Source organism: Pithys albifrons, chromosome 2, assembly GCF_047495875.1.
Source record: "Pithys albifrons albifrons isolate INPA30051 chromosome 2, PitAlb_v1, whole genome shotgun sequence".
Lineage (NCBI taxonomy): Eukaryota > Metazoa > Chordata > Aves > Passeriformes > Thamnophilidae > Pithys > Pithys albifrons.
The window spans coordinates 65,746,497-65,772,833 of record NC_092459.1 but is presented as its reverse complement, the minus strand read 5'-3'; the positions used below and the strand labels follow the sequence as shown (position 1 = coordinate 65,772,833).

The window sequence follows — 26,337 nt, the reverse complement described above, 5'->3', positions numbered from 1 at the left end:
GCAAAGCCTGGGTAGGCTGGCTGTCTCGATGGATTTTCCTTCAACAAAGGCCTTATCCAAATCTTGTGAAGCTGCTAGAACTCATGAACCTCTAAGGCACCTCTTAATCACATTCTTATCTCAAATGTCATGTTTGCGCTCTACTCCTAAATAGATGAGCTGCTAGGAAGTGAAAAAGCTGGTGCTATCTTGAAGAAAGCACAGCAACAACCTGGAAAACCAGCGAGTCTCAACAGTGATAACAGAGCTGTTTATGTACTGCGGATTGTAACGAAAAACATCGGGGCACGACAGCTTTTCATAAAGGCACCCATGAGCAATTTAGGTAACTGGAATTCACTATAGTATTTGAATAATTTGTTCTGAAACCCATTTCTTTACCAAAACATTTCTTCTACCTGAAGGATTATACGTATTTGTTATTTTAATATTGTTCATAAATTCTGAGCATCTAGAACTAATGTTTCTGATTAAAGAAAAGTTTGGAATTCAGTTTGCTTTTTAAAACAGAATTACACTAACATTTAAAACAGAAAGAAAAAAATGGTAAACTAGAATATTGACAACACAGTTTTCAACAGACCCCCTCCAAACAAACATCAATAGCTGGATTATTCCTACACTGGAAACAAAAGGGTTTTTTTATAGCTATTAAACAGTATAAGTCCTCATAGTGGGGTGAGGGAGAAAAGTGCTGAGAACCTTGCTTTGAGCAAAGCTATGCATTGGATCCCAACTTTGGCTTGATGCTGAGATGCTGCACTTGAATTTACTTCCAAACCCAGCATTGTCCACTTCTCTACACCAGGCTGGATAAATTATTGCACAATGGCACATAGCTGACAACTTCTACATAGAACAGAAGCACAATGCATGGAATTTCTTGTGAAATAAGGTGCATTTCTGTATTTCCTTGACCTGTTATTAATCTAAATGCTAATTGTTTTTATTGGAGAAGCTGTAGTTGTAACCTCAGACTGAGAGCTTCCAAAGACTGTCCTTGGCCAGTGAATGCTACCTCTGCTTTTACCACCCTGAAGACTGACAGGCTTTCTGTCTAGAAGAACAAAATTTAAATTACCAGTTGAATGTTTCAAGGGAAAGTGTCTTTAAAGCTGCCAATGTCACATTTTTCCACTGTGGAAAAATAATTTTAAAGTCAATTTTAGAAATAATTATGCCAGTTGTGGTCGATTTGGTTTAGCTGGACTTGTCCTCTTACCTTCTCTAAAAAGCATTCTCAGGAAATTTCAGCATTAGAAATGTCAGTACCAAGCTGAAAAAAATTGACTATACTTTATAGAAATAGTTTTCCTGTACCATATGTTTAGAATAATTCCCCAATCCTATTTAAAATTTCATTTTCTAGCAGTGAAGAATATAAACAATCTGATGAAAGTTTAAAAAATATGAACTCATATTTTGTATGGCAAAAAAATGGGTAATACCTAAAATTTTCAGGGAAAGAAGTAAGGCTCTGATTCCTGTGCCTCACTGGTGACTGAGCTTTGATTTGCACCGGGATAAGAATTACAGCTTGAATTTCTTATTAGATAGATCTGCTCTTGTTTCAGATACTAGAGAAATTATTCATTTCTGAATCTTGGTACAAAGAATTAATTTCCTAAGTAGTTTTCCTTTGATTTTGGAAAGGTGTTAAAAACTGACTCAAACTTAGCAGCTAAAGCAGAGAGAAGAGCAACTTTTTTTAGCAATGGGCTCAGACACAGATGCAGTGTGGGGAGCCTGGAAGAGCGGGGACAGTGCAGCTCACTCTCATGATCCCAGTGCTAAGCATTGCAGTAAATACTGGTGATGGCACAAGGAGAGATGGTCTTTCACTTTCCTGTGCCAAATCCCTGTTTTAGCAACTGTAGGCAAAAGGGCCAAATGTTTAACTTGGTACTAAACTTAGCAAAATAAACTGTTTCTTGCTCACAAAAATATTCATGTCAGTTTACCATCCTATCCATTTGAAAGGTCAGGTATAGCTTAGCAAAGTTTGAAACAGTTGTGCTGGAAGAGCTGAAGAGCAGTGTGCTTGAGCAGTGACTGGGGCAGACCATGAATTGTCTACAACACAGGTCGCAAAAGAGAAAGGTTTGATTAATGCAGCTGAACACTTACAGTGGAGCCACCCCCGTATAGCTCTCTGTGACCTGATGTTTCCATTGTATCTTCTTTCTAGATGCCCCATTACTCATTTTTGTAAGGCACTATAATGATTTCTGGCTGCGTTTGGGGAAATACTATTTTGTTTATAGTGAACAAACAAATTTCAGTGATTCTCAGCCCCATATAACCTTGACTCAAGACAGGCTGAGTAATAAACTCATTTATGAGACTCGTGGTGTTTCATGTGCCGTGCTGCGGATGTACAAAAGAAGTGCAGGCTTCTCCATTGTAGTTTATGAAAACAACTGCTTCTCACTGGAATATATACACACACACCTATATTTCCACATTTTATGAAGGGGAAAAACTGTCTTCCTTTCCCCCTTTTTACTTTTTTTTCCTCTCAGCATAACAACTCACCATTACACTCATTGGTGTCATGTTCTCTTCCTCCCTGCCTGCAGAGTCAGTCCCTGCAGTTGTTTACCTTGGGATTCTCTCTATATGACAAATTTAACTAAATGTGGTTCAGACTGATTTTTTCACCTGCTAACGCTTTCATTTGGAAAATATATTTTCGACCATTTCTGCAAACATCCATCATTGCAATGGCAAAGTCAGCTTAATTCCTTGTAACAGAACACTTAGCCCAAATTGTCAGAAATAATTTAGTTCCTGCTTAGAGCATGTTAGTTTTTTATTAGTTTATATCATTTACTCTCACAGTTGCTAACTGGCCAGTCTAACAGCTGAGGTCTTGTAAAGAAAATACTTTTTCTCTCATTGCAATACATAGTGAAGCTTTTAAGCTTTGAGATGCTTCTGGCATGGCCATTTTGTAGTAATTTTCACACACTGGACCATGCTGGAAACCACTGGTGTCACTGGGAGTTAAGAAAATCTTTCTCTCAGTTGATTCTAGCCCAGTTTTCACTGCTGTGTGGGGAAATCTGAAAGCCCCACCACATCCCATTCCCTGTCAGGCTCCATTCTAGGCTGCAGGATTTCAGAGAGGTTCCTTCTGCTATAGAAAGATTACTTTTAAATTACTCCCGTTTCTGACTGTATTTTTCAGAGTAGGGTTACACAAGGGATGGATTGTATGTTATTAGCCAGCACAGGCAGCACCTGCTCACTGTGGGGAAGGAGGACTCAAGAAATGCAAGATGTAGGTAGTGTGAGGTTTCACACCCTCAAAACCCAGCTCATTTACTGGATGATTTTTAAAACTCATCAAAAACTTGTCTCTTCGTTTAAGACGAAACTTCCCAAATTACAGAAATACAAAACCCCACTAGGATGTCCCACAGAAATCAAGGATACCTGTCTTTCTATCATAGGAGGAATTTTATCCCTTTCCAGGTGTGCAGGTTTGGACCTATTGGGCAACTGTCCAGGCTCCCCCACTGCAGGTCATGGACTTGTCAGCCCCAGGTTCTGCGGGTGGGGATGGCTGCAAGGTGAGCAGGGAAGAGGGATTCCCCCAGGGATTCACCAAACAGCAGGTGGATCCTGCTGGAGATTAATGCGAGCTATACCTGAGAGGGATGATGGAAATCACATACTCCGGGTAAACTGTGAAGGAATTTAGAGGAAGCACCGCTATTTCACAGAAGAATCACAGACTATTCTGAGTTGGAGGGGACGCACAAGGACCATCGAGTCCAATTCTTAAGTCAACGGCCCACACAGGGGATCGAACCCGTGACCTTGGCATTATTACAACCAAGTTTTAACCAACTGAGCATCCGACAATTCCCTCAGAACAACTCCTTTGGATACAAGGTGGGGTAATTTTAAGGTTTTTGTTCTTTGAGTTTTAAAACTTTTTAATGAATACTGATTTTCTTAGTTTCTTCTTCCCCTTGCAGATGCTGCCCTTCCACCTCCCTCTCCGCTCCTTCACACCCTCCAGGCTCCCGTTCCTGGCGGATCGACCCAACCCGCCGCTGCCTCCCTCCCTTCCTCCCCTGGCGGAGCGGTGGACGCAGCGGGCGGAGGCGCGGGCGGGAGGCGGTGGGGCCAGGCGGGGCGCGTCAGCCCGGGCATCCCGGTATCCCCACATTCCCGCATCCCTGTATCCCCATATTTCTACATCCCGGTATCGCCACATTCCCGCATCCCTCTATCCCCACATTCCTGCATCCCTCTATCCCGGTGCCCCGGGCGCGGGTAGGGGGCGGCCCCACCCTGTGGGCGTGGCCTGCGGAGGCGCCGCCCCTCCGCCCCGGCGCCCATTGGCGCGCGCCCGCGCCGCCGTTAGCGCTCGCGGCGCGGGTCTCGCGATGCTGCGGCCGCCGCCGCCATATTGTGGCTCTATTTTGATTCGGAGCGCAGCGAGCGCGGGGGGGAGGGGGCCGGGAGCGGCGCGCGGCCCCGGGAGCGGGAGCGGGAACGGGAGCGGGAGCGGGAGCGGGAGCGGCGCCGCCACAGCCACCGCCCGCACACACACCCCCCGCCCCGCACACCGACCTGCCCCGCCGCGGCAGCACGGACACCCCTGCCCTCCTTTCTCCCTCCTCTTCCTCCTTCTCCGCCCCCTCCTCCCCAGCGGAGCGGAACGGCGGCGGGAGGCGGCGGAGCGGCGCGGGGCGGGTCGGCGGGGTCCCCCCTGCCGGGTGGAGGCGGCGGCGGCGCTGGTGGCCGTAGCGGCGGCTGCCGCCGTGGTGGTGGGGGAGGCGGCGGAGGAGGAGGAGGCGGAGGAGGAGGAGGAGGAGAAGCGGCAGCGGCAGCAGGGTAAGGCTGACCCCGCCGAGGCGGGCCCGGCGGCGGCTCCCGGGCTGGTTTCCTGGTCCCGTCCCGGGGGTCTGCAGGGAGAGGCGCGGGGGCGGCGGGCCGGGGCTCCCTTGGCCGCTGTGCGCGCCCCGGGCTGTGCTGGGGGCAGGAAGGCAGGGAAGGCCGCGCGGGGCGGGAGCAGCCCCGGCACCCGCTCATCCCGGCGCGCTGGGCCGGGGGGCAGAGCGGGGAAGGGAAGGGACGGGAAGCCGCCGCGCAGCGGGGCGTCCCGCGAGAGATGGAAATTTATTTTCCTTCGCGAGTCCCTGGAGCTTCCTGGCGCGGGGAGGGATCGGGGGGCTGCGGCGGCCCATGGAGGGGCGGGAGTGCCAGCGGGCTCGCCTGGCTGCGGGAAGGAGGGAGGGAGAGAGGGAGCGGGGCTGGCCCGGCGCCTGGCAGGTGACAGGTGTGAGTGCGCCGGGCAAGACTCCGCCATTTGAGGATGAGTGTCCGAGTGTCTGAGGTGCGATTTTTTGGTGCCCGGTGCCTTTGCGGGGGCTGGCTGGGCTCGATTCCATATATAGTATATTTGGGACTTCGGTTTCCATTATTCGAGTCAGTTTAATTGTTGAGTACAAATTCTTGAAATGGTTCTGATAAGAGGGTTTTTGCAGGAAGGAGATGTGTGCTGTTTCTCATTTTCTTCTCTTTTTCTGTTTTGTCCTTCTGAGAGACCTGGGAGTGCTGTGCGGATGTGTGCAGTGGTTTGTCTCATTCATTGAAAGGCTCGTACTAAAAGTCTGAATGCTCAGTCCTGTTAGATGTAGCAAGGCCTTCAGGCCAGAAGCCTTGTGTTCTTTATACTGTACCTGGTGGATCAGCAGGGCCTGGTTTGTGCCCAGGACCTATGGGTGTTTTGTATTAGTGACTGTAAGTACATACATAAAAAAGGAATCCAAGGAGTGCATTTCAGATGTGGTTTTCTAGTCATCATTAGTTTAGGGTGTTTGATAGAGACTGAATAAAGCAGTTTCTGAAGTTCAGCTGGAGAATGCTGAAAATGGTGCTGGATATAATTTCCAGAACTCTGATGTATGTCTTCTGAACAGCAGCATAAGGCAGATAAAGTCTTTCTCTTTGACTGTTTGAATTCATTTGGGACATAATTTTAGCCACCAAAATGATACTGCACATTTGCTGCTTTATAAGGAGAGCTAATGATGCTGTAACAATGGCTTTATATTCATGATCGGCCAGAATTTGCTGAAATGGGGAATAATTTTCAGCTTGTGAATTTGCCAGATAACCAGGCATTTGCATTTCATGCCCATATTTCAATTGTTTGTTCTTTATCTATTCTGTTGTAATTGGGTTTTGTGAAACCCCAGAACTCTGATACCTGCTTTTGGCAAGAGTAAAGTTCCACTGACACATGAGGAGACACATGTCATCAGCTTCAGTAAGTTCTACTCTCCAGTTTAAATGAAATTCAGTAATTTGTGACTGTTAAACTTAGGGATGCTCATCTGTAGGTAGTGCCTTGGCTTGTGCTGCACCAGGATGGACACTGAGTTGAGTCTCAGTTTCTTTCATCAACTGAGAAGACCTGGGTACTTTTTCTCATGTTGCTTCATAGGAGAGTCTGCAAAGGGGGGAAAGAGGCAAGGAATGCAGCTGGAGGAGAGCTCAGTCTGTGTGACCCCAGGGTTGTGTTGGAGATGCTCGATAAGTGTCATCCCTGTCATTACGTGTGGGGGCAGTGCCATCTTGCTATGCCCTGCTAGTCTTGCTTACACCAGTTTTCCAGGACTCTGAAATGTAAACCATTTGCCTTCCCACTGTAAGAGAAGTCAGAGTTCTACTCTCTTCCCTTATATTTGCTGGTACAATAATGGAATTCTTGAAAATGGGCATCCTTCCTGTGACAGTGTCCTGGTAGAAACTTCTCTTTTCCACCAGTGACAGAATGGAAGAAGATAGTGGTTTTCCTCCCTTGCTTTGAGGGCCAAGGTCTTGCCTTGTTTTGTAATGGTCTCTGCCTTTATAGGTAACTGGTATGTTTTTCAAGCTGGGTAGAATTAAACGTGTCATCTGTTGAAGAGATTATTTTCAGCAAACTTACATATGTATTTTATTTTTATTTTGTTTGCTGGGCAGCCTAAAGAGCTATTGGCAGACAATTTCTTTGTGAGAGTGTACTTTGAAATTTAAAACTAAGTCACTCTTCATCCTATTGCAAGTGCTGCCTCCTTATCATGATTTCCATGGCACTGGAAGAAAGAAGTTGATCATACGTGACCTCAAGTTTATGAAATGACTGTAAATTTAGTACTGTGGGATCAGACTGATCTTTTCTGAACTGCTGCAAGCGGAATGCTGAACGATGTTGCTGTTGGTGCTTTTACAGGAAATAGAACAAAAATTCCAGTGATTCAGAACTGGATTTTTTTAAAGCTATACCCAAAACTCAAATATTTAAATGTTCGAAATGAAAGTTAACTTTTGTTACCACGAATGTATGCAGTGATTCAAGTTGGCTTTTTTTTCCCCTTTTAATTGCAGAGTAGGTTATCACAACTGGGCAAGTGTTGGTTTTCTGTTTCAAACAGGAGAAATGCTGGGGGATAACTCTGAGACATCTTGAACCCTGTTTAGCAAATTGATCTGGTTTGGTTTCCACATATTTGAATGCAACTATGAAAGCAAGAAAGCTGTCAAATTTGCAAATGGATAATTTTTTTTTACAAACTCTTAATTGTAGTCTGGGGTTTCAGTGTAATTGTTGTTTCAGTTTCACCTTCTCTTGAGAATGCTTGCCAAAAAATCACTGACATAATATTGATGCTTTCCCTGACAGACATTTTTGTAGACCTTTATCCTAGTAAAACTAGGGATTTGTTTTTATTGAACTGATGAGCAGGCTCAGCTCCCATTCAAGGAAGTGCTCCAAACACCGTACAGATGTTTACTGAGTTTTCTAGTTTTGCCTTTTGCTGCCTTTGGATTTTGGTGTTCCTTAATTGGTTGTAATTGGGTTCTAATGAAACCAAGTGAAATAGCTTGACACAATTAAAGTTAAAAGATCTCTGATGTAGTATCCTGATGTCCTTGGATATTGAAGTCTGTTGCTCAGTGAATGGTATCAGGATATTCTTGTTGCCAGAGGTGCAGTTACGGTGTAGTTAAATAGTTAATATTCTTAGAATGGGTTCAATTTTTTTGTGTTGGTTGCAAGAAGTTAAGTGTAACTTGGTAATGTGCTAAATAAACTGTAAGCTAATATCTAGTCACAGAATTTAACAAGAAAAAGACTCTGTTGTTTAACATATGCATTATGTTCTTAGAAAAATGCTATGTGTAATTGATTTTTGTAGCAATATGGAAAATGTGTAGCTCTTTCCTATTCAGAGCACAGATGAAGATCAGGTTTCACTGTCTTTAATGATGAGTAGTTTAAAACTCATTCAGATCACGGTTGTACTCTGAGCAGAATTTAATTTTTCCATTATTTAAAAATCTGTGCTTCAGAATGGATGTAAACCTTGTGCTCCCTTCAGTGTTTAGAAAAGCTCTAACCCAGGAACACCCAGCAGCAGGAGAAAACTGTAGGTTGTGTGTATAAGTTTTTAAAAAGTAAAAAAGTCATCCAAGAACTCTGTGCGTATTAGTCAGTGTATTGTGGCTTCCTAAAATTACCAAAAGTGGGACAAAGCTACTATGTTTGCTCACTATTTTGGTTAAGCTAGATGAACACTAAATACAAAGTATCTTAAGCTTGTTCCGAAATTAGTAAAATCTGGTGCTATTTGTTGCTGGCTGGTTGGTCTGCTGGGGCTGCCAGTGGAGAAGGGAGAATTCCACCTGCTTTTCCCCTCATCGAAAACATGAATTCAAGTTTCTTTTTTCTTACAAAGCTGCCAGTTTTCACAAAATTTGTAGAAACCTCTTAATCTGTGAGACTTTTATATGTCCTTTAAAGTGCATTTGAAAGCGATCAGAGGATGCAAATACTTGTTTAAAGGGCAAATAAAATATTTAAATGCAATTTCTTTAAGAAACCTTAGACATCCTAGAAGATAAATTTTTGCAATTTTTGGGGGAGTTCAAAATCAGCTGTTCTCATATGGATAAGATGCTGAGATGCACCTATTTTATGTGTTTTGTTGTGGGGGGTTTTTTGTACAAAATAGTTGCTGTTGATTTTTGTCTAATTGTGTAGTGTGTGAACTGTCTAATTTGCCTTTGGGAACCCACAGATCTTGAGCAGTTACGTTTCCTTTGATTCTTTATTGCAATAAATATTGAGCTCCACTGCTAATTTTCTGCAAAGAAATTAGCCAATGGGCAAGGTTGAAAAGTTTTACATTTTAATAACATTGAACAAAAGTTAAACTTGTTAAATTTAGTGGCTTCATTAAGATGTTCTCTTTAGGGGAATGTTTTGCATGAATTCAGCAGTTACCTGTATTGAGCCACCAGCTGGCCGCAGACAGACAGCTGTCTGTGGGGTAAGAACTGGGTGTGAAGTGCAGTGATCTTTTCTTTAGTCAGTAGTTCGAGGACTTGAGAGGTTCAGTGTATTGTGGCTAGTGCTTGAAAGAGAGGCGTAAGATAATTGGCATCTGGGATAGAGGTGGAATGTGACTAATTGGAACACGGGAGCATGTCTGAGACAGAATGTGAATCTGTGGGAATCGGGGCATTGTTCATTTATGGGACAGTGCCTTTAGAGAGGAAGGTTAGCAGTGCCCGCCAGTTTTGGTTTGCTAAACAAAAATCAGGTTAAAATAGGTTCTTTAGAAGATGAAGACAAAAAAAATAAAGGGTGGGGGACCATATGTAAGGTCCTGATCAGACTCCTGGGCTGCTAAGGTTGCCTTACAACAGTGGCACAGTTTGGCTGCAGTGGTAGAAGGTGTTGTTATTGTGAGGTGGCTGTGGCTGTTTGGTGGCACTGTCGGACAGAACCCCTTGAGCTGCGCCTGCGTGTGTGCTGGTGGGGCTGATCCAGCAGGATGGCCCAGACTGGCACAGGGCAAGAGTGTGCATGAGCAGGGAGGAGTTACTGAACTGCCTTAGACATACATGTTGTTCACAAAGTGGGCTGTCAAAAGCATTATTTTATTGTTACATTATACATAGTTACAGTTTCTTTGCACAGTGTGAGTGACACGTTTGTTGCTTGCTGATAGTACAGCTCAGTCCTGTCTGTCTCTGTGGGCTGGGCATGCAATGTCATATTAATGTACTCCCATGTCTAACTGACTTATCTGTGGAGATGAGCTGTACTAGTAACAAATTGTTTAGTAAGTCTGAAATTATTTACTTTTTAATACAGACTTATTATGGACTAAAGATTTTATGGTGTTTTTTGAGTCGTGGAGTATCTACCTGGCACATCTTCATTTTGTAGGCAATGCTGGTAGAAATGTATAAGAAATCACTGGCAGATGAGGAGTACTCTTAAGAGCAGCCTTTTAATTTTATTTGCTGCAGCCTGTCTATTGTTCAAGAATACGTTGCTGTTATCAGGTATTTTCATAGGTGACTTGTAGAAAGATCAAGTATAAATAGGTAGCAATTCTTAGAGACTGTCAAAACTAGGACTTTAGAATGCATTTGTCAAAGGAAATTGCACAGTGTGTTAAAACATTTTGTTGATTCATCTGTTTATCAATGTTCTTAAAATGTCTTTTTCAACAGCGTAAAGTAACTAAAAAGTGCAGTACGTTTCAGAATTTAACTGCCCCACAAGGTGTTAGTACCTTTTACTGATCCAGTGCCAGAAAAGGTGTGACCAACATGTACATTCAGATAAATCATCTGTTTTCCTGAAGCTATTTGGGTTTTGGAAATCGATTTCTGCTTTATTCTGAAGGCTAGAAATGTAGACAAGTTTTTTTGCCATATGAGTCCTAAGCCTGATTTCCCAAGGTGGAAGAAAGAACTATTTCACCTACGGGGGAGGAGCACACAGTTAAAAAAAAATGGTTGTATGGTATGGCCAGTAATTATCTCCTTTGTCGATTCAGGTTGTGTTCAAACCCTTAAGGAAAGTCTCTACCCTGTATCCATGCTGTGCTATGTCTCTTTTTACTGTACTTTTGTGTTTTTACAGCACTCATATTTTTTTCTGTGTTTTTCTTTGCTTTTTGAAAAAATCTATCCCATGCAGAATTTATCCTCCAACTGTCTTTTTACTGACACTCCATTATATTTGTAGGTGAGCAAGAAAAGAGAAAATCAGGTCCTTCATATCCCTGCTTCACTGTCCCTTTGCCTTGCTTAGGCAATATATGATTTATACTTTACATTTGAAGCCTTCGTGCCCTCTTGTTTATGCTTCCCTTTGTCATTCTGTCTTGTTCTAATCTTTCTCAGAAACTTCTTTCTTAAGACACCCATCCAGCACTTGTCATTTAACTCTTGTTTTGTTTCTCCTTCAGAGTATCAATTGCTAAGTTTGACACTGCTCCATTTAGGCTTTCCTGAGAGAATGAGAAGGGGGAAAAAAAAGAGGTCATGAGTTCTGTACTTGGATTTTTTTCAATTCATTCAGCTGGTTCAAACTGCTGCTTTCCATTTGTTGAACAAGCATTTGTTTTTTTAGAGAGAATGTGAGGTTATCTTTCTTAAAGAGCCTTCTTAAGTCTAACAGGCTTAAGCCTGGGAGCAGACAATCTCCAGGAGCTCAGCAAAAGTGAGCTCCGAAAGGCATTTATGTTGTTGATAAGTATGTTTCACATTGACTTGGGGGGTTGTTTCAGTTAAAAAATTTGATGTCTTGCTCCTTTTTTTTTTTTTAATATTCCTCTTCCCTTTTGTAAATGGGGATAAGATTATTTCTCTGTGTGTCCCAAACTGTGTTTAAAACTGTCATACTGGAATAATTGACAATATCGAATTATTATTTTACTTATGCTTTGGTATTTGTTAGAGAGTTTGACTTGAATTAGGTCCTTCCGTGCAAGGCACTGTATAAATATTTATTAAATAAGTCAACCCTAGAACAGTTTGCAGTCCCATGAAAAATAAATTTGTTTACCAAGATGCACATACTGGGTTAGACAAGACATTTAGCAAAGTATTTCTTATCTTTCATCTATTATGCCTGTTAGTTCTCCAGTCATTTTGAATTGTTCTAGTCTTTTAAAATTAATTAAAACTGGTTTTAATAGCTATAATTCATTTAGTAATGCTTTGACATGTCTTTTAATGTTTGCCTGAAATTCCTGCAAGAATTATGAAATTAATGCCCTCACCAGCTTGCATTCATTATTAGGTGTATCACAGCTGGGAGTTGAAGGTTGTTATCACTGTGGATCGTGTCTGATACACTCAGGACTTCAGTCAGAATGAGAACTTTTATTTCTTTGTGAAATGAGTTGAATATGAGGAATATTTAACCACTAACAATTTTCTAAGAAATATAATGAGGACTTAGTATGAACGTGTGTGTAGAAGGGATTACTAAAGGATTAGTTTTTGCTCATGTACAAGATTTTGATCTTCCTTTTCCATGGCTAAAGTGCAACACTTTTTGATTTCTCTTCCACAGTATCGGGTGAAGGAGAATAAAATAAATTGTAAGCAGCAGGAGAAAACTGTCCTTCGGCTTGTGGAACTTTCTGTTCTCTCTGGCCTCTCGTGTCTAGCAGGTGATGTGTTAAGCAGTGAGGTTCAGAGAAAATGCCTGTAACGTGGCGTTTCTTCCCTTGTGTGGGGCTGAAAACCCCTGTGGTTTCCAGACTGAAAGGAAAATATAGTTTGTCCCAATAGTGCTTTCATACACACACTGTGGAGGAAAGATTCCAATTTGATGTGTTACCTTCCCTAGTGTGATGATACAGGTCTTGTCAAAGCTGTGAAAGGCACCAACATGGATGTATCATTCTGAATGAACGAAGGAGTGTCATCCTTGGATAATGTAACAGTCTGCATACAGAGGTTGCTGGTGCAGTTGCTGTTACATGTGCAGAATGGTGGTGCTTTTGTGAAAACGCTTCAACATTGACTTGAGGGAGTAGTTTTGGTGTATTGGTGCAAAGACATGCCTTTGCTCCCATGAAAGGAATGCTCTTGCTATTTTGTCAGTATTTCTGCGTAAATTAAATACTCTTGGAGTCATATCATACAACAAAATGGCCTCGAGATAGCTGGTTTCAATTAAAAAAATGGAAGAAGGCAAGTTTTTGTGAGCATCAGGGGCCAGTCTGATAGTTTGATGTGACTGAACAGGGAAGATTTCTCACTGACACAAGCAGCTGGTCCCTCATACGAGTCTCATCTGTCTGTAAGCCCAGTCAATCCATGTACTGGGGGTTAAAAAACTAACCAGGTTGCTGTTTCTCTGTCTTGGGTGATCTCATGGAGTGGGACAAACCCCTTGGTGCTGAGGAGCTGTCAGATCAGTTTGACAGTCTCCTTTAACTTCACACTGGAAAGGTGAGGTGGTTTTCCACATCAGTGATGGGGTATGGATTTGCCATCCTTTCCCCTGAGTTCACTGATGTGATTTTAGTATGAGCTCAGAAAGAGGTTCTTCTGCAAAAACTGAGGTATGGTGAAGAAATAAGAGTTAATTAAGCTGGTATTGTTGGTCAGGAAAGCCCCCCGGGGAACCAGAGTGGTGTTAGAGCTGACAAACATGAGGAGCTGTGTTCACCTCTGCCCACTGTGGCACTGCATCTGTGCACAGGATAACCAACTGAAATACTGACATGGAGCAAATTGAAACCTAGACTTTCTAGGAGCAGGATAGGAACTAGTTAAATTAACCACAGAACTCACATGGATTTTGCCACTGTGTAAAATCTGTGATCTGGCTGGACGAAAGATGGCAGCAGTAATTTGTCTTCTGTGATGTGAACATAATCAAGGAGCCTTAAATGCTTTTAACAGATGGGGTTTAATTAGTGAACTTCAAGTGATGGTGCTTGCAAGAATCCTAGCAGTCTTCTCTTTGCCAATAAGAATGGCTACGTTTTTCTAATGTGTTAAATCTTTAAATGTTGTCGTCCAGTTTTGCAGTGGAGTAGGAAATTCAGGTCCCATTGAAACTTGTGGAAGTGTGGCTAATAGATAAGCATAACTGCAATGAGTTGGGTAAACTAGAAAGAAAGACTGAGAGAATTGTACAGAAAAGAGGTACTGCACCTGCTGACACTTGAGGGAAGATGTGATTAAAATGGGATAGCAAAACATGTTTTGTAAAGATATTCATGTTTCACCTTTGTACTGCTACATTTGATGTGGCCTTTTGTAACCTTTAATGATTGTAGGAGAAAACTAGTAAATCTGTTAAATTATTGTGTGCTATTCAGACATGTGCATGAATATAAAGCTTCATCTAAAGATGAGCAAATTAAAATAATGTGTAGGTATTTTCTTTCTTTAAATTGCAAGAGTTTGGATGGACTTGGGAACACAGCAATAGTTGCTAATCTGGCCTGCATGTTCAGATTCTAGGCTGGCAGATACAACCAACTTGTTCAAGCAAAAGCGTAATGGAAATGTCCGCCAGTGTACAAAATGCTGTACAAAACACAAATGTATAAGCCTTACCGAGGTGCTGAAGCTTGATGTGATTTCTTTCTTATTTTGTGGTTATTATATTTGTTTTACTTGATTTCTTGGGGGTTTAGGTTGCAAGTAGTTTCACTGTGACAGAGTGTCTTAAAGTACCACCTAATGTTGTTTGCAGAGTCGATGGAGCTCCAGGCTTCCTTCCTGCTGAAACTGGCCAAAAGAACAGGCCAAACTGGAGTTTGTGTTTCTTCAGTGCAGAGCCAATGGCAGCTGTCTGGAATGTTTTTTCCACTCCCCATCAATGAGTGGGGAAGTTCTTGCCAACGCAAATGAGATTGAGACCTGCAACATGCCTCAACATAATATAGTTTGCACTGAAAAGAATACTTTAGCTACAAAAATATTCAGTTATACTAGCATGGGATCTTGGTAATTAAAAAACAGTTGTCCTCATGTTTGAAGCTTTAAAGAGTCTTGGAACAAAATAATATTTCAGCTTTGTCTGTGTGGCTTCAAGCTGCTGCCTGTTTGTGATAAGGGCAAGTCATCACCTTATACTGTCATATCAGTGAATGCTGCAGAGTGCCCACACTGACTGTGTGGACTCTCAGAATTCATTCATTGCAAAGGCATTTTCTCATTTCATATTTTGCTGTTGCAGTGTAGCTTCTGTGACTCTTGTAGCTTTGTTTTCTGGTGTACTTGGATTGACTAGAATTTTAAATGGATTTAGGAGAAGCCTAGCAGTGCAGCTTTGTTTGCCTTCTGAAATTAAGAATTTATTGTCATTGCTTTGTCATCCTTTTTTGAACCTATTGTGAAAATGAAACTATATGTAACTGGAAGGAATAGTAGTTACTTTACTTTGCAATTCATTTACGAGGGGGGAAACTGGTGATATCTCAAAATTGAAGCACAAGAGTTTGGAGTGGGGTTTATAGCTTTGTTCTTGGCAGCTTCTGTGAAAAATCTTCACCTGCATTTTTAAATTATATCTGCCTGTCACCCATGGCTTAGTATGCAGGACAAGCATTAGAAAATTGGGATGGGTAAAAAAACGAATTCTGTACAGACCCACAAATCCCTTGCCACTTTATCTACTTGACACAGTTCACCTTATCTTTCCAAAGCTGGTCTACTTCTATTAACAGGCCTCTTATCTTTGTTCCAAATGCAAGAAATGTATTATTATGTCTAAGTTGTGAAGAGCTGTCAAGATGAGCAGAGTTATTTTTTCTCCATGGACCCGTTTAATACTTACTTTTATAAAAGGGGTTTGCAGCTCTCTGTAGTTTTCCTGTTACCGAATATCTGGCTATATCTGTGATTAGAAGATAAACAGTGAGGCTTAACAAATCTTTTTAGTTGTATGAACTTTCTCTATTTTCAATATTTAACTCCAGTTGTAAAGAGAGAAAAAACCAGCAAATTTCCTAATACAAGGCTATAAGATGATACAATATCAAAAAAAACCCCACCATGGAAGGTCAAAATCTGAGTGGGAGTGGTTTATTTCTGCACTTTTGCTCTGCTCCTTTCTCCATAGTTTGCAAGAGAGGGCCTGGAATAGGGATAATATAAGGACAGAATCTTAGTCTGCAAACGTTTTGGATTTTTCAATGTGAATTTTAATCTTCTGTAAATCTTAATGCTGGTGTGGGAGTCTCTTCCCAAGTGATGTGACAAAGTGGAGAACTTTACAAGAGTAAAAGCTCTTTACTTGCTTGGTGCCATGAGGCATCTTTGCTATTCTTTCTCGACTTCCCTCAATTGCTTTCACTATCTGTCTTTTTTGGAGCAAGTTATTTATAATTTTTCCTTTTGGGTATCTAGTTGCCATGTTAGTCTGTAGCTGGTGTCAGGGCATTTGTGAGGATTTATAGTTTAAGGTAGAAAAAGTAGAAGAAAGGTTAATTTTTAAAAGGATTAATAGTCATCTTTTAAAGGTTATGACTGCAGGAAACAATAGGTATTGAGAAGCCATTAATAGTGGAGGCATTTCAGTAATTCGCTGCTTCCCTCTCCCCTTTGTTGGTTAATCCTTCCCCAAATCCTGTGTGGAATAAAATGCAGAAAGAGGATTGGTGTGTTAGTCCCTTGTATAACAGCAAGTGCAGTTGATCACATCTTTCTTTCCTTAACAAAAGGTTGGAGAGCAACTAACATTCTTCTCTTCTTTGAAGACAGTTCGTAGTGAAACATGGGAAACCTAGACAGAAAACAGCAAATTGTAAAATTACGTATTTTCAGTTTCTAGGTAGGAAATGTGTTTTATTCTAGAAGAAGATAAGTACAGCGCAATACATGGGGGCTGGAGGAGTAGCTGTTTAGACATCTGTCTGTTACATTTCCCTCCTTATGTATAAAATATGGTCTTGGGAAAAAAAAGCAACAGGAAAACAAAGTTGTATTGGCACCACCATGAGTATTTGTATTTGATTCTTGTCTATTAACATCTGTTAACTTGTGTTTTTCCAGGTTAATGAATGGATTTTTGTTTATTTTTCTCTACTGCTACAAATGTGGCAGAAAGTAAGTTGAAACTAGAGGCTTCCTCTTAAATGTTGTAGTGGTGGTCTTGGATTTGTTTGGGAACTAAGAGAGAAAAAAGAGAAGAGATAACAAGAGCTAGTTTCAGTGACCATGCTTCTCCCTTTCTTTCCCCCTTTTCCCTGGCACATATTCTGTCACAAGTCCTCCACCATTGCCCCAGGGCGTTCTGCCGGTGTTGCTTGCACAGGTGAGGATAAACGCAGATACAAAGTAAACAGTATTTAAATGCGGAGGAATAAGGACAGCACCCACAGACCAGTGCGATCAAGTGAATGCACATGGTTTATGTAGGGTTAAGGAAATGTTCTGTTGGCTAAATTGAACCTCACACCATCTAACTGCAAATCCCAATTGGTTATAATCCATATCTCACAAGTCCAGTGTTTTGGTGAACTCATCCTGACTGTTTTCAGGTACACCTCCAGAGTCTAGTGGGAAACTTGGAGAGTTCTCATGAGAAACTTCTGGGGAGTTGCTAAGAGCTCTGAGGGAGTGATTTCTCCTTTACTGGTCCACAGCAGCCTTGGCCTTGTTGATTCTTAGCTGCTTCAGTCTCACAAGGTCTTATAGATCTGAATTGCTCACCTTTGATTTTTCTGTACCCACACAGATACAAAGCAAACCTCTGTTAGCCTGAACCTGTGGCAGCCCAGCTGTGAGCCTCATCCTAATGCGGACACCCTTCATATCCAAGGGCCTCAATTCCCCTTCTGGAGAAGAGGAGTGACAGAAAAAGGGACTTACATGGCTGTTCTTTTCATTATGGTACTGTTAAATAAATAGCTAGAGGTCTTTTATTCCCTACCTCTAGTGGGAGGTTCTCTCTTGGGGTTGTCCTATCAATCTTTCTGAAACTTCGCCACTGGCTCTTACTTCAGGTGCTGTCTTTTAACACAGTAGTTTCTGACAACTCAAGGCGTTAGTTTGCTGTTATAACCCTTCTGTAGAACTTGTGTCTCCTCCTTGCTCTTATGCTGCAGGCCCACATTATTGCTTCTTTGTAACAGCTGCGTTGTGTGGTTGAGCAAGCTCTTTGACTCCCTAAATGTTTATTATAGGGCTAAGGCAGTGTAAACTCAGAAGTCTGGTTTAGTGTTGAGGAAATGGTAAGGGTGTAATTTGTAAGTCAATGTAAGTTGGCTCTGCTTCTTTCCCTGTGTTCACTCTGGTATTCACCTGAATCAAAGCTAAACTAGCAGAAAATTAACAGGACCTTGTGCCCTGCCCCGATTTTGTCCCATAAACTGGTTTGCTGCAGAATCAGATAAGTGCCAACATTGGCTTAGATCATGGAAGGGAGAGGGGGATGAATGCCTGGGAGCAGGAGGAATGATGGTGGCAGTATTGAATTGTTTGGAAACTGCATTTTAAGGAGTGGCTCAGTGCCTGGAGTGGCCTTACTGTCATTGAGACATTATGAGTAAATCATCTATTAGAAAAAAGTCAAGTCCTTGATGAAGATGGTAAAGGAATTTATTTTTTTGCCAGTTTTACGCAAATGCTGGTTTACCAGTGACACCTCTCTCGTCAGTTAAAAGAAATCGTTTGAGTTTTGTAAAGAGTGGAAGAATGGAAAATACTGAGCCAGCCCAGAAGTAAGTGTGTCCATGTGACACAATCCTTTGTTTTCCTTGACCACAAGAGAAAGCATGAGGGTTGCTGGGAAATGAAATCAAATCTCAAAGTTCATGAAATAAACTTAGATGTTTCTCAAGGTGAGTCACCCAGGGTAAAGAAGGAAGTAGAAGTCGCCCTATAAACCTGGTTTATGATTAGGGAACAGGAGGGAACTTGGAGCTCGTGGTAGTTGACTGGTTGGTTACCTGAGTATGTGCTCACTGGCCCAGGTGTTTCAGCCCTTTCCTTCTGCTTGCATCTGTTTCTGGGGGAAATGGGACCACAAGGCTCTCTACGCAATAGGGGGTACTGAGAGCGGTCACACATCATACCCCTGACTGATTGTTAGTGACGGGGGATACTGTCATAGTGCTAAAGGTGGAAGTTTTGAAAATGGTCAATGTTCTTCCAAGCAGTGGGTGGATTTTTTGCTTTGCTCCTTGGTCTCTTCCCACCTGTCTACCCCTCAGCTGATCAAAGTGCTGTGAAATGGGACCTACCCGTAAGAGATTTCACCTTTTTGGAGCTTGCAGGACAAGGTGTTAGTGATCATTCCTGAGGAGAGTGAGAGTGTTGGGTTTGATGCTGCCTTGAGTCTTCAAACATTTTTAAATGTGGCAAAATGAAAAAAGGAGAGTTTATTTTTTATTAGAAGCCCTGCAAGGAGAGTTTAAGGAATTTTCTTTAATAATTGTAGTAATTTTCTCAGGAAAGTACAGGTAAAAGGAAGTACAGCAGTGCACAAAACTGAACATATATTTATTTGAGCTTCAGACATGTCTTTTAATTTACTGTATCTATAAGCTTACTGCTGTCAAAAAACGACTTCTTTGAATAAACTCTTGCTTGGAAATGTCTGCAGATCCTTAAAATAACCAGAAGTGTTTGCATCTTTTAGAACAAATCTGCTTTATACTTCATTAAAATATGAGAACCATATGGCTGATTGCATTAGGCAGTCAGTCGCTTTGTCATTGAAATTTTGCCTTTGAAAAAGAAGTCATTTTCTTTGACTTCTGTTTTTCAGTTTGATAAAAATTCAGACTCTGACATATATAACAATTTTGTGTGGTTTACTTTAACTGATGTGTGAGACATTTTAATATACCAGTTGTTTATCTTCTGAGTTGAAATAGTGTGAGCATTTTGAAGTGGTTATTATCTGTAATCAAACATTTTAATTGAAGCTCTTCTTGAGCAGAAAGAAATGTGCTGTGTGTGAACAGTGTAAAGACGAAGACTACTTTCTTTGAAAAGCTAGGAAACCTAATTTTGTGCATGGGTATTCTGAACAAACCACGTGTTTTTTAGGCTTAAATGATTTGTTAAATCTCTTGTATGATTAGATTTACATCTCATGACAGTTCCACTTGAAGGTTATTTTTTCACTTTTGAAATGAGTGAAAGGAGTTGATAGTTTCTTGACACTGGAATTTTAGCCTTTCTTTTTTTTTTAAAAAGGAGAAGCTTGATGCTGACAGATGTTCATAAGGGAGAGGGTTTTTTATTTCTTTCCTTTTTCTTCAGCAATTAGGGATAGCTGTGTTTAAGTATATTTGCTCTGCTCAGGGGCCATGATTACAGTTTTCAGGTATCTGGTTTTTACTTTTTTATGTCATGTATAAAGACCAGGCATTTGCTTCTATTGGTATTTGAGCAAATAGTGAGTGAGATTCGAGTCTGTGTGTGTGTGTGTGTGTGTGTGTGTGTGTGTGTGTGTGTGTGTGTGTGTGTGTGTGTGTGAGCTCTTATCTGATAATCTGTCCTGAAACTTTCACTTCTCTTTTCTTGGTCCAGAATCATCTTTATTTACTTTGTTGTTATTTTCCCTACTTGTTAAATGCATCGTCCAGCTTTGTGTAGGTAGTAATTTTCTTTTTGCAGCTCAGTTACATCTTTTTTGGACTGAGAGAATGAAATATAAAATATTGAAAATTGGTGGAATTAGAGGGAGAAAGCCTGAGCTTTGAGGCTTAAAATCATGCTGGTGTCTTATGTTTTGAGGGAGATAAAACCAGAGGATCCAGTAAAACTCTCTCTCAAGAACAGATGCAGTTCCCAAGAACTGGATCAGCAGGTCACTGTGGGCAGCAGCATTTGGGCTTCTACTTTGAGAAGGTTACAGTTTTAAACTGTGCTTGGTGGGATTTTTATCAATAGCATGTAAGTTAAAAGAATACTGCAGAAGGTAGTCAAAGATTTTCTAACAGGCATTATTGACTCACTTGTTCCTCTCCAAAGATATGCAGTTTAGACTATCTGCTGTGCAAGGGGTTTTTCACATTAGTGGTTTTTTTGTCAGGACCTTTCTCCTCTTTTCTTCATTTACCTGAGTATCCTACAAGGGAATCTGTGCTGTCCTCTTCCTATGCCTGTTTTTAACCTCTTTCTTTCAGCCTGTAGTAACAGACTTGTTTCCAACTACATCTTTAGCAGGTTTTGTCTTGCTGATTGTAGCAAGTGGAATTTTTATTATGATTGGAAAATGACATTTCTTATTGTGATTGCTCTTTAACAGATGAGAGATTAGAGAAAAAGGGATGAAGGGTAATTGAAGTGTTGGTTTCTGAGTATGTTTATTGTTTACTGGTAGGATGTGCATGGAAGAGATGAGAGGGACAAGCATCAAAAGAAATGGGCTGCCAGCTCCAGTGATTCTGCAATGAGCTGCATGAAACTTGATGATGCTTGAGCCCCAGCTCCCAAAGTTAGAATTTGAATGTTTTTAAAACACGAGCTGCTGTCCTTCCAGGCTGCAAATATAAAAATTCAAGGCTAAAAGTTTAGGGGGCGTATCTTGTTAAAAACAAAGAAAGAACAACAACAAAACCTCCAATCAACAAAAAACCCCACAAGGCAAACCAGAATCCCTCCCCCCAAAAATCGCGACAAGAATCCGGGGGTTTCTAGATTAATTTTGACTGCTTCTACATTTTGCCTATTTTAATCATCTCAAGGTGATGTTGAAATGAAAGAGGCAAACAAGAGAAATGAGGACAGGGTTCCAAGAGTAAGAAAAGTTCGTTCAAAGTCCTTCAATCAGATAAAATTGTCAGTGTCATTAACAATTACTCTGAAACTGAAAGTCTGTGCTGAGTTTATAACTGCTTGGAGTCCAAGCCTTCTAGACTGGTTTTAATCTTTCACCTGCTGTACTGTCAGAGAGAGGCTGCAGAGCCTGGTGTTTCCCATGCACCTTAGAATTTCCCAAAACTTAAACTGTGATGCTTAATCTGCTCCATTAAAGGGTGTAATTACTGGTTTTCTGGAATGAAACAAAATGAAAGGGAGAAAAAGAAATTGTACTGATAAGAATTCCTTTCTCCTTCTTTTCTTGTCAGAAGCCGTTCAGAAAACCAAAGCTCATTTTTATGTGGTCATCTGTATTGATGAGAGTTTCTTACTTTTAAAACAGAAATTGCAAACAGTTCTAGTCAGCTTCATGCAAATGGTGACTACAATTATTGTGAAATTACACTTGTTGTAAAGTTAAAAATGTAGAACTGTTCAATTGGAAATCTGGTGTTCTGTAGGGTTTTCATAATTGTGCCAGTGTTGTTTGGAAAGGAACCCTTCTGAGTGACAGCAAACTGCTGTTGTTTGCTCAGCTGCCCATTGAAGGATCTTCTGAGAAGGTAGATCAGTTTAGGTCCATCTTTGTTACCATGATGGTATGGCAAGACTTACGTAAGAGAAAATGTACATTTTTAAATAATATGGTTTGCTTTTTGAGCATGAACAGGTAATAGTTGTGTTGAGTGATGTATTTGGGCACATCATAATTCATGATTCTTCATTACAGTTGTATAGCACCAGATAAGGTGTTACTACAAGTACCTAAATAAAGTTGTATGACTGTGTGCTCCCATGGTCTGCAGTTTGGCCATGAGTTTGTCAGAATTAATACCATAACAGCAGTGCAGTGGGACCTGTCCCTGAAGACGCGTGTTCAGAGCAGGTGAGAAGCCAGACTGCTGTCTCCGGACTTCAGTGGGGTGTTTCCTTTATAATAGAGGTCCCTGTGGAGTTATATTTCAGGATGATCAGTAGTTTGAGGTCATTCGGTCAAGGTCTGACAAATCATTATTTTGTGCCTCCTTAATTACTGAAGAACTGCACACTTCTGGCTAGTGTTTTTATCTGAATGCATTTGGAAGTGGACAACCTTAACCCCTGGGAGGGAATAAGCAACAGAACCAGAGGTACAGGGCAGAAACTGATGCACAGGAAGTTCCACCTGAACATGAGGAAGAACTTCTGTGCTGTGTGGGTGACCATGTACTGGAACAGATTGCCCAGAGAGGCTGTGGTGTCTCCCTCACTGGAGATATTCAGGAACTGTCTGGACACAATCATGTGCCCTGTGGCGTGACCTTGCCTGAGCAGAGAGGACCAGATGTTCCACTGGGGTCCCTTCCAACCTGTCCGATTCTGGGATAAGTTGTATGCAAGAGAGAGGTGAATCCTCTCTTAACCTTAATTAAGCCTGTGTCAACATGTCTTGGGTCGAGCTGGCAAAATGCCAACTGCCCAAGTACAGAGGAAGAAAAGAAAGACAAAACCTCCAAACTACATTTATGCTGAAACTAACTGTATGTATTTATACAGAAAAGAGAAAATTAAGAGAAAACTACAATATAACACACACTTACACAAGTTATATATATATATAACGAGAAATAACCTCCCACTCCTCAATTATATGTGTATTACTCTAAATCTATAAGCACTCTAAAAGACACCCTGCAAGAAAGAGAAGGTATAACAACAAAATATTTCTACTTCCCTGAACTCAAACAAAATGCAAGCAGCAGCAGCCGGAGCAGGGCCTAGCAGAGAGGAAGAGCTGCCAGATGTTCTCCTCCTAGTTCAGCCATGATGGAACTGACCAAGCCACACCCACACACCGGCTCTTACCCCTTCTGAGATGATGTCGTAACATGGTATGGAATGCAACATTACTGGCTAGAGGAAAGCTGTTAGCCAGCTCAGCCCAGCCCAACTCAAGTCAGCTGACAACTCCAGGCCTAGTCTGAACTTCAAAGCCTAAATTTTTGGCCTACTTGGCTAAACGCATAACACAACATTTCACTCTAAATTCATTCATGCTTCAGGGTTTTTTTTTAAAAAAGGTAGTCCGGAGTCAGCAGGCTTTCATGTATTATTGTTACAGGTTTGTCATATTGTAGTATCTGTTTGAACGTAAATAAAGAATCAAAATACTAAACAAAGTCTGTTGCTCTTGACTCATCTCATAGAAGAAACCTCTGCCCAGCAGGGACTGAACAGAGTACAGTGTATATTGAATCCATATTGCAAAGATCATTCTTTAATTACAGTATTCCTTATTTAAAATTGTAAACTGTACTTTGAAATAAATCTGATGATAAACATCTGAAGTTCACAGATGAAGAAAAATGCATTTATTCCTTATTCTCTAAGTTCATAGAGTTAAAAATGTCTCATGAATGCTTTGAAGCAAATTCATAGCAAGAAACTACAAAAGTTGGACTTAGCTGTTTGATATATTTTCAATTTAAACACATGAAAAGATACATTTAATTTATTGACTTCTCTGGTAAGTCTTCAGAAACTTGCCTAAATGTGAAGTATTTGTGTGTGAATAAGATATAAACTTAAATAAAACACTGTTCCCAAAATTAGTGGGTTTTTTTCCTTTTAAGAGAAAGTAAAAACAGACTTTATTTTGGATATTAACTGCAGTCCTCTCAAAAACTGTGCTGTAATCAAAAGGAGGTAGAAGGTTATTTGTCAGGGATGCTGCTTTTGACTGTGATTGAGACACAGGTGTGTGTGTGCTCCTTGTGTCCTGCCTGCCATACTGACATGATATAAACCAGCTTCTGTCTCAAAGCTTTATACACGTAATTGTAAACTTGAGTAACTGGTACACCAATAGCTCTTGTCCCCAAGACAGAAAGTGCTTGTCTCAATAAGAGTGTAACCAGCAAGGGCTCATATCTTTTCGTGGCCTTGTAGACATCTTTATTCAATAAACTTGAGGAGTAAAGAAAACCAACAGAAAGCCTTGTCCTATTGCCCCTGAGGGTTAAAATCTTACCGAGGAGGGGAGTAGGGTGTTGCTCTTACACAAATAGGGTAGCTGGTATTTTGAGATGAATTGTATTGGTTTTGTCCTGTTGCTGCTTTACCAGGGCACAGCATATGTGCTTACATAGAAAGATGCTGTAAACAGTTGTCACTGTCTTAGCTTACACCTTATTTGCCCTCCTGTTGCATTGCTTAGGATTTGTTAAGATAAGCACAGGAGCATCTTGCCCCTTTGTCTGAAGGGCAGAGATCCTGTATCAGGTTTTGTGTGTGAACCAGTGAAAGAAACATTAGATGATAAAATACACTTGTTCCACAAACAGAAAGTTATAATGGGGGGAGGAGGAGGAAGTGGGGTAATTTGAAAAAGAGACGTTTCTAAGACAATTTCTCATAACCCTTGAATAGTATTTCCTGAAAGGTGGTTGGAAGCCTCCTGTGTTTTGGTTTTTTTTTAACATAGTTTTCTCTTTTATTCTGCAGTATTTGGATAATGCACTTTATCAGGGAATGCCAAAACACTTAAAGATCAAGAGAGTAGTTTCATGGGCATTTCTTTCCATGTCAGCACTGGCATGGGCTGCCCTGACCTTAGCTTCTTATTCCTGCCTTGCCCCTCACTTGTACTGGTGTGACTGGTTAGTGTGCCAGGTGGCTGTGCAGCAAAGCATATTGTGGAATTTACCATCAGAAAAATATTATTTTTAACCTGGATTGATTCCCTGACTGGCCTCACTGCTCAGCTGCACAAACAGTTGTGCCTGCGCAGCTGAGGAATGAGGACTGCTCAAGCTGGTACTGCAGGGGGAAAAGTGTTGTGAAACTATAGCTTTATCTGTGTATTCCAGGTGGAGTTGTACTATGTGGCAAAATATTCCTCACACAGATACAGCTTTTGTCAGCACAGTTTGATTGTGGAATGGAGAAAAGGATAGTTGTGGGTTTTGCTCTGATACTTTCATGTTGTCAAAATATATAATATATGTATGCAACACACCTGACAGTTCTGTATAAAAGCTATTGTTCTTTACATAAACTACTATGGATCATTAGAAAATTAAAGAACTATAAAACCAAAACATTCTCTGTTTATTTGTGCTGTCTACTTGGAATATAGGAAATGTTGAGATAGTTGCTTCCTTTAACCGCATTGGTGTTCCTGCAGTTGATGAAAGATTAATAGCAACCTTTCTTTTTGAAGGGGAGGGCAACAGAAAGTCTTACGACAAATGAAATTCACAGGTTTTTAGTAGATTATGTTAAGAAGATTCTCTGAAGAAGAGGTTTAAGATTCCAGGAGATAATATGCAATTTCTTAAGAATTCTGTCCTATGAGTCCCTTTGGGAAAGACTCATTCGTTCTTTGTCCTGAGACTTTGACTCTCCTATTGCTTGTCACATGTCCTGCACCCAGGCAATTAGATTCTTCAGTTTCTTCTCTGGTTGTTTTTTTCTATTGTTTTAGGTGTCACTTGGCTTCAGCTCTCAGTCTCATGTTATAAATGGAAGGGGGGACAGGGAGGCAAGTATTCTCCCTTACTTGGAGTAGTTGGTTTGAATTTTGTTATGCTTCGCTTCTAAATCTTGTAGTTCTGTGTATTCAGACATGTGGTACATAGTGATTAATAATTTGGAGCTGATCCTGCATTCTTTGTATTCAGGTACCATTCAGCTAAGATGGGCTTCCTTCAGTCATGTGTGTCTAATAGTGCACTTCTAGGATTTAAAAAAAAATGC

General features: G+C 41.1%; 2 protein-coding genes across 3 annotated transcripts in view; one reads left to right on the top strand and one right to left on the bottom strand.

The window, feature by feature from the left end:
* The window catches only part of LOC139684695 (uncharacterized), a 52,327-nt gene extending 47,001 nt beyond the window's left edge, over positions 1-5,326 (bottom strand). The window contains exons 1-2 of the mRNA XM_071580884.1: positions 5,042-5,326; positions 4,588-4,922 (exon numbers count right to left, since the gene is read on the bottom strand). Coding sequence (XP_071436985.1) covers positions 4,588-4,922; positions 5,042-5,326 — 620 coding nt within the window. The remainder of the gene's footprint in view (positions 1-4,587; positions 4,923-5,041) is intronic.
* The window catches only part of TAB2 (TGF-beta activated kinase 1 (MAP3K7) binding protein 2), a 63,980-nt gene continuing 42,088 nt past the window's right edge, over positions 4,446-26,337 (top strand). Inside the window, exon 1 of one of the 2 annotated variants that reach the window (XM_071549349.1) lies at positions 4,446-4,851. The gene's annotated coding sequence lies outside the window, so the exon portion shown is untranslated. Of the gene's footprint in view, positions 4,852-17,564; positions 17,677-26,337 lie in introns of those variants that run through there. The other variant, XM_071549350.1, reaches the window with a different exon arrangement.